Source organism: Embiotoca jacksoni, unplaced genomic scaffold (assembly GCF_022577435.1).
Source record: "Embiotoca jacksoni isolate LCO1_2020_lvr unplaced genomic scaffold, fEmbJac1.0.p SCAF_7, whole genome shotgun sequence".
Classification (NCBI taxonomy): Eukaryota; Metazoa; Chordata; class Actinopteri; family Embiotocidae; genus Embiotoca; species Embiotoca jacksoni.
The window spans coordinates 8576911-8585261 of record NW_027185425.1 but is presented as its reverse complement, the minus strand read 5'-3'; the positions used below and the strand labels follow the sequence as shown (position 1 = coordinate 8585261).

Here is an 8351-nt window from a genome sequence, read left to right as displayed (position 1 = left end):
TTGTTAAAACATCGTCCTGTCTTGGCAAATTAATTCACTCCCTCATCCCTAGTGTAAAATCACGCCTCAACTTTCAGAGATTCAGCCCGCTCTGAAAAAACAGACTTTCTGTCAGACCAACTGACGAGGAAAGTGACAGAACACTGCTTGCAACTTGTCTCTCTTCTTCTTGTCTGTCAACTTTTCCTTTTTCTTTCCACGACCGGAGGGAGCACTGGAGTGTCGAGAAGAGGAGGAGATGAATGTAAAGAGAGGGGAGGTGGGGTAGCGAACAAGCGGGGAGATGTAATCTTTTTAACGCGTTTAGATCAAATGCACGTGGAAAACTACAGCACCTCAAAGGATTAGTGTATGGGATCCCCTCCAGGCTCCTGCAGAGGAGCAATGACAGACGTATGGATCTGCCATTTTGGGATTTGATGCACTCAAAGACAATACAGTCAGACAAAGGCCCTATTTTTATGTTTTTCGTCACTACTACATTGCGTCTGTCCTGGGCTATACCATGCCATAATAAAGCATCATCTGCTGTGTGATTTAAAAGTTACTGCCTTGCATGTTTGCAGGCTGTCAGTATATTTAGACAGTCTTCTGCAGAAGTTGGAGAAACTCATTTACATTCTCATGGAAGAGGGTGAGGTTGTCAGTTTTCGCCCACTTAGTTCCTCTCTTTGCTACAAGCCAGAAGGTGGGTTGAATTTCATAATACCCCAGTGAGTGAGTAAGAGCCCTCTCTAGACGCTATACCTGCATAAGATGCTGCACTGCAGCTGCCATCCCATTATGCAGCTCTGTCTCTATTCTGCTCTCCCACATCCCAAATCTCTGTTAAAGCAGGTTAAGGAATGTTGTTTGATTGGTTAAATTTAATTTGGTGTTATCCACTTTATTACTCCGCCAGTTGTTGAATAATGTGCGTGGCGTGTTAAATCTAAATATTTGATTATTTTGTGACAGGAGAAATATCGGTATTTGATTTAGCTCAGTGCTGAAAGTGTGTGCATAAAATCACAAGGGATTTTGATGATGGAATCGAGGAGTCATGCCATGTGGCAGTAATTTATCAAGTTAAACAAAATACCACCAAATATTTCAAATATTAAACTTGAGGCAGTTTAAGGCAAAATCCCTGACTTGTTCGCTGTGCACATTCCAACCAATTAACCTCGCGAGGGCATTCAATAAAAGCCACAGTTTTTCCCTTGACAGACTGGCACTCATGTCTCCATCAATGCTTTTTTTTTCAGATTCATCAAATATTCACTCTCTGCTGAATCACTTGAGGACAACTCCTAAAGTTACTGTTACCTTGGCCATGACTTTATAAAAGAATTTACTTGCTGGTGCACCTCAATTTTCTCATGTTAATGAGTTCAAAAATTCAGCCGGTAGAGGAATTTTGCTTTGAAGAACTTAACACAAGTGAAGGTCCTCTATTCCAAAAACATAGCATTTACAAAATGCTCTCCAACTAGTGTTGTGTGTGATTATACAACATGTTGCATACAAAGCTGGACTGTAGTCCATTTGCACATGTCGCTTTGCTGGAACCCAAGATGAGAGCTGATTCACAATTTTGCTTATTCCTTTTCCTTTTCCTTTTATGCTTGCCTTTACAATTCCTATTTTCTACAATGTCTACAGACGACAGCGAAACGTTTTTTTTAAGATTACTGTTTGGGAAACATCATGTTTCTAGCATATAAACCAAGGCTAAGGTATACCCTTACTTTCCACCTTGCTACTTATACTGTGCGGCACCCTACATCCTGCATTATCATTGAAAATTGTCACTACATACCATCATTCTGTTTCTCTGTATTGTAATTTTACTATTGTTATTTCTTTCTACTCTACACATCAATAACTCCTACAACCTGTATACAACCATATAGATAATTTATTCCTACTCTCAAATATGACTCATAGGAGTGTTTTTGTTTTTTTTAATTACTGTCCTTGGTTACGGTTAAACCACATTAAAGTCACTACTTCCTTAAAGTTATGCAACCTGTGTCATCATGGTAACAGTAAACATGAACAACACCTGAACTGTGTCACTAGAGGTCGCTTAAATTTAAAATACAGTTGTGGGTCGTACTCGTGCAACAATCAACCCTGAAGTCACCCATTGGTTTGTGAACTGCTGTTTTGAAGTCTCAACTTTGGTATTTTGGGGCCAAAAGTGACCATATTTGGATAAGCTGGGGAAGAGCAAGCGGTGGATTTGACTCAGTCTCCAAGAACACTACACCTGTCCACCTATAGAGGAAACCTGACTGCACCACGGGCCTGTCAATGAAACAGACATGCCCCCAAACTAATGGCGCTTTTTGAGGCCTTATATCTAATTAATGACAGGATTATTTTTCAAATGCACCACCAGAAAACAAATAAGAGGAAGGATACGTTAATGACTTGTGGAAAAAATTTATTGACTTTGTATTTCATAATAAAAGTTTAATGAGAGTCTATGGAGCCAGAGCCTTTTTGGAGCCAACCCATAGTGGCTCTCGGTGGTATTGCACTTTAAGGCAATTCCGCATTGGCCTAATTTTTCAGACACGGAAGATATGTCTCCTTTAATATACAGTCTATGGTCATACTAAGCTGCTTTCCTTACTCAATTTAGGGTCAAAGAATAGTGGACAAATTATTGATCTTGCGCTGTATGCAAAAATTGATATAACACATAATCGGAGGAGGACAAATGATCAGTATGAACATGATTCCTAAGATACTGGGTTGATCATCCAAAAATGTCCTCTCAGTCTGAGACAAAGTACAAACACTATTTTAAATTGTCATAAACAAAAAGTTGGGCATCGTGTTATACATATGATGCAACCTTTCCCGCTTTAACATTCCTCCCTCAGCCTTGACCTGTTTATGCTAATGTGCTAAATCGGTCAGAAATACAACTCCAGGTAAGCTACTTTACAATAATTGTTTCTCTTCATCTCATCCTCTTGCCTTTGTCAGCAGAGGTGTTGATGATGTTGACGGTTGGCTCCTTGGCCTCAGGCAACCTTGACCAAATGCCAGATAATTACAGGGACTTGAATGGCACTTGTTTACTGTCAACTGTCAACTTATATTTATCTCATTCTGTCATTGTTCCTGTGTGTGTGTGAATGTGTGTGTGTGTGTGTGTGTGTGTGTGTGTGTGTGTGTGTGTGTGTGTGTGTGTGTGTGTGTGTGTGTGACTGTGTTACAGGTGGCCGCCCAGTAGGTGGGAAAATGCAGGAAGTCTGCTTGTCTGTGTCCACATGTATCAGACGCAGCATGTTTTTCCCTTTCAGAGGCGAGGTATCCTGTGTGTGTGTGTGTGTGTGTGTGTGTGTGTGTGCGTGCGTGCGTGCGTGTGTGTGTTTGTATGTCGCCGATCACACTGGGCGGCTGACTTCCAGGAACCCCTGCAGCAAAAACAGGCACTGTGTGTTTCCTGCTCTCACACGCCATTATCACAGGACACACACACGGATCATTGCCCTATTCTCTTTTCCCTTGCAGGTTTCCTCAACGCCTATCCTTGTGCCTCCGGCTGTCAAGATGTTTCGCCGTGATTGTCATGAGAGAACTTGCTCTCCGGGAACAAACCAGCGGACACAGGCGAGGAGTGACGGCATCCTCACAGCCCTTCGGGTTTTTCTGACCACATCAGGTTGCTCACTTTGAGTGGGTACATTACTTCTGCACCTACTCCGACCTTTCACATGTCTCATTCATAGGTCTCCTTTTTTTTTTTTCCTCAGGTATGTGCACACCACAGACTTCCCCTTCTTCCTTCAATTCATCAAGCATCATATCTCATTTTCTTTTCCTCTCCTCTCGTCATTCAATTCCTGCCCTCCCTTTCCATTCCTCACCTTCTATTCACACATTCTATCACCCATCCCATAGCCTGTTGCCTTTTGTCAAAAACGGACAAAAGGACCCAGACAGGAAAATGTTAGTACAGTCCAAGTTCTCAAGACTGTATTTATCCCTTTTGCCTTTGAGAGCACAATATAACCCACCGCTGAAGCACTCCAGATGACAAGTGAGAGAAGAGAGGGAGGTAGAGAGAGAGAAATGTACATTCATGTACGGTTGCAAACAATTAACATTAATGGCGTCATCTTTTCCCCATAGAGAAAGCATTGATATACTAACAATGCACTCAATGGTTAACATACAGTACACGAAAGGAAAGTTACTTTATATTCTATAAAATGGATAGATTAAATAAAAATAAAAAAAATTACTAAATGTTTCCAATAAAAACATAATGAGTGAGAAGAGGTTTTATAAATGTAATCTTTGTATAAGATGAAATTAAAAAACAATGAAACTATTAGTACAGCAGTAATTTCTCTGAAGGTGTGTCATGAAATGGCATCTCGCGAAGGAAAGTCTTGCAGCTTAGGGAAGTTTAGTGACTGTTGCTAACACCGCCATAATATTCATTTGTTTTAGCTAAAAGGACGACAAGTATGAGCAATGCAAAATTGAATAGAATAGAAATGAATACAATAGAATGTTTTATGAGACGTTATGAACAGGCAATGGTGCATGACTTGTTCAACCATGCAGTTCAAGTGGACCGGTTGTTATCACCGAGTTGTAAACGTAGCTTCTGCTCTGTGCTTTCACTGGCTCTGCGGGCGAGATGATTTCCAGATGGTCCGGGGAAAGTGTTTGCCTTAGGTTACTGCAGGCCAGCCTGCCTGTGTCTTTTTCAGCTGAGGGAAAGATAGAGATGCAGTCTGTGGGTGTCTGTGTCCCTGTGTGTGTGTGTGTGTGTGTGTGTGTGTGTGTGTGTGTGTGTGTGTGTGTGTGTGTGTGTGTGTGTGTGTGTGTGTGTGTGTGTGTGTAGTGCAGACATGCATCACGCAGTCCTACTTTTTTTGCGCACACGCCCACACGAAGCTCAAGCATTCAGCTGTCTGGTTCTAATCCATGACACTCCACTGCTACGTGTGCAGGTCAGGTGGTTCTCAAAGTAAGGTCCAAGGACCAATAGGATTGCCAAAGGGAGAAAAACATAAAATAAATAAACAAATAAATCAATTCCAAATTTTTTTTTTTTTTTATTGAAAAGTAAATGTGAATTAATGCATGTTTCTATCCACTACTGTTGTGGGAATTTTAGAAGTTGGTGACCCAAAATCTTCAGTGGGTAAAACCTTTCAGGAGAACTGGGCTCAATAAGATGACTTACTGAAAAAAAAACACCTGTCAAACCTCAAACAAACAAAAACAATGTGGGAAAACCTGATGTATATCTGGTGTTCATGTTTGTTCATGTATTAATTCAAAGAAGGTTACGGTCTCCTCACTGGTCCACACAGGATGAATGTTTTTATCTCTGGCGTTGAAGCATCAGCGAACGTTTAAGTCACACTGATGATTTTTTTTTTTTTTTAACTTAACCTGTTGCATTTTGTTAGCATCTACTGTTCTATCTCAGTCCCAAACATTTTTTTGTGAATCTTTTTTTTTTTTTTGGGTCAAATTCAGACATCTCCCTTTGGGTTGTTTTGTTTTTGTGCAAAATGAAAATACAAATTAAAACAGGTGGATGGAAAAACATTTTCTGGGCATTTTTGGGAGGCAAAGATGTTGTGGGGGAAGAGAGGCTGATGCAAGCATGAAATTTCATGCTAAACACCAATAAGCCTCTGGAGGATAGCCACTTCATTTTTTTTGAACACCACACTGGTGAAGTCGGTGTAAACTGAAGGTTAAAATCGTTTTTTGTTTTTTTTTGGTCAGGCTGAGTGATGTAGCCTTCATTTTGTCCTATATTACTTGAAATTGCAGAAGTAGCTAAGTTTCCTCACAATTACAGCTACTAATGGTGCTTCTAATTTGCATATGGGCATGTCAAACAGACTTGAAAAATCGCGCATCTACCCTTTGCTTCTTGACCGATATGCGGAGAGACATGTTCTCTGAGTAAAACCTTGGAGGTTTTCTAACTGGTTGCCATTGGCGTAAAAAGGCTTCACAGCCTCTGGTACAAAAGAAAACACTTCGACTTGACCTGACCCTGCTTTTTCCAACCTGTTTTAGGACACACAGATGCTGGCTGCTGCCCAGTCGCCTCCTCCTCCTCCTCCTCCTCCTCCTCAGCAGCGCTTCAGTCCCGCCCATCGCCACCTGGCTCTGCTGCGCACCGCCGACTGGAGGCAGAGTGCCGCTACTCCTCTTCCCCACGCCAACGGAGACGCAGAATACAAGGAGCCCGCGACCGAGAGTGTTTGCATGAATTTTTCTCACATTTGAAAAACGACTTTTCGGGAACGACACCAACGCTTAAGGGATTTTTGGAGGAAAGTGCGAAGACGGATAAAAGAAATAAATAAATTTAAAAAAAATCCGACGGGTGCCCTGCGCAGCACAGCATCCTCCCTCTGCATCTCTTTCTCATCTCTCCTCCTTCTTTGCCTCTGCGCTTTTACAAGACTCCCGGCTCTCCCACCCTGACTATCCCCAGTGACTGATCACTTCTTGCAAGCCGCGAGGTGCCCTTTATTCTTTTGTCGGAGTTTGAACCACATTTCGGAGCTGCTGGAAGTACACCGTCACAGCCCCTGAGTGCTGGCTGGACTCTAGTTTTCGTTTTCCCGATACAGGCGGATCATCGAGGGGATCGTGCGCGGAGTCAAAAGGACTGGAAATTATTTAGCCTTTTCACATCGACGTAACGCATGGTGGGAATTTCTGCCTCTTTTCAGTGTAAGTGCTCTCTCTTCCCATATCCTGATTTTATTTTCCCAACTACACCTTGGTGGAGTGGTTTGTGCCCTTTTACTGACATATGTGCGCCAAATTATGAAGAAAAAAAACAACCTTTTATTGCTGACCAATAATTAAATAAATAATTTTCATTTGCACTTTGTTTCATATATATTAATGTAAAAGACGCGGATTTATGTGGCGCTCCAAAATGTTTAATCCGGAGCGGTTTGTATAATGCATCACAGCCAACGATTCCATTAGCCTATTCTATGAAATATGTTTTCATCTTTTTTTATTTTCCGAGATGACCTGCGATAACAGAGCTATTGCACGAGCAAACAATGCGTCTTTGTTGTGCACAATACTGTATGTTATGCTTACAAAACACATTTCATCCTAATGGGAGAAATAGGCAGAGCAATGAACACAGATTTTTTGCTTCAATAGCCTAAATTAACAGCCATTAAATAAACCTATTGCCCAAGAAAATTAAAGCAGCCTATTCCAATTAACCCATTATTGTATACGGAAGACTGCACCTCAGAAGAACAGCCCAGAGCCTCACTGATGAAGGCAATCAGCTCTGCGTAAAGTCCTGGTTCAGTTTGTTGGAATATTGACACCAACGTGCAGCTGTCCCTGTCTTCATAAAAAGCAGGTCTCAGTTCATGGGCTTGTATCCAGGATGGTCAGTGGCTGCAGGCAACAAGTTTACGGATCAAGTTTGGTGATCCCCTTCAATTCCAGTGAAGTATTGACTTCACATCAACTGACAATCCTTAGAAAATATAGACTTCTGCATTAGAAGCACGGGGAGCGTTGAGAGTATATGCAGGTTTTAAAAATCATAATTACGCACATAATTTCCCTGATTAGTCTCAATCGTCCTATATTCTGTGGCAAATATGTAATTGAATACTTGAAGACTTGAGACAAATGAATAGCCTATTTTGCTTTTTTTTTTTTTGCTCCGAGAAATTGTAGTTGTCGATTGCAATTTTTGTGAAAAAGTTCTGGCTACAGCAACGTTTGCAATCCATCTGCTTTGTTTTTCCTCCTCTCCACTCTGCTCGGGAGTCCTGAAAAGCATTTAGAGATACTTTGCATTTCAGAGTTTGCGTTTGAAAACATTCTCCGGAGCGCTGATACAACTGTCAAACGCATCTTCTCAAAACCCATGTGAAGTTTCCCTCTCCGCCCGTTGCGACTTTATCATCATCACAGAACCAAAAAGCGCAACAAAAAAACAATAAAAAAAGAAACGGAGTTTTTTTTTTTTTTTTTTAATGAAGTGGCGTAGGGTTGAAATTAAAGGCTCTCGGCTATATTTTACTCCAGTGGGAATCTCCGGCTGGGAAAGGAGCAGACGTGCGGGTTAGGGAGGGAGGCTGCTATGGCACAACCTGCTGTCGATGCCCGACGGTTCTCACGGCTCAGATTAGAGAGCGAGGAACAGAAACCACGGGCTTTGGGACATTTTTTTTAAGCATGCCAAAATGGTCCCATGCAAAGCTTTGAGGGATCCAAGAGAATAGCCTAATTGTTAACTCCTCTCCAAAGCGTGACCCACTGTAGAGGTCGTCTTAGATGAGTTAAATACAGGTGGCAGGAAATTGTTGATGAGC

At 41.6% G+C, this 8351-nt stretch overlaps 1 protein-coding gene across 4 annotated transcripts in view; it reads left to right on the top strand.

Moving 5' to 3' along the window:
• The first annotated feature begins 6164 nt into the window (after window positions 1-6164).
• Window positions 6165-8351, top strand: part of runx1t1 (RUNX1 partner transcriptional co-repressor 1) — a 60756-nt gene continuing 58569 nt past the window's right edge. For 3 of the 4 annotated variants that reach the window (XM_069175851.1, XM_069175849.1, XM_069175850.1), the window contains exon 1: window positions 6165-6723. In XM_069175851.1, coding sequence (XP_069031952.1) covers window positions 6696-6723 — 28 coding nt within the window. In that variant the 5' untranslated portion in view covers window positions 6165-6695. The remainder of the gene's footprint in view (window positions 6724-8351) is intronic. The other variant, XM_069175848.1, reaches the window with a different exon arrangement.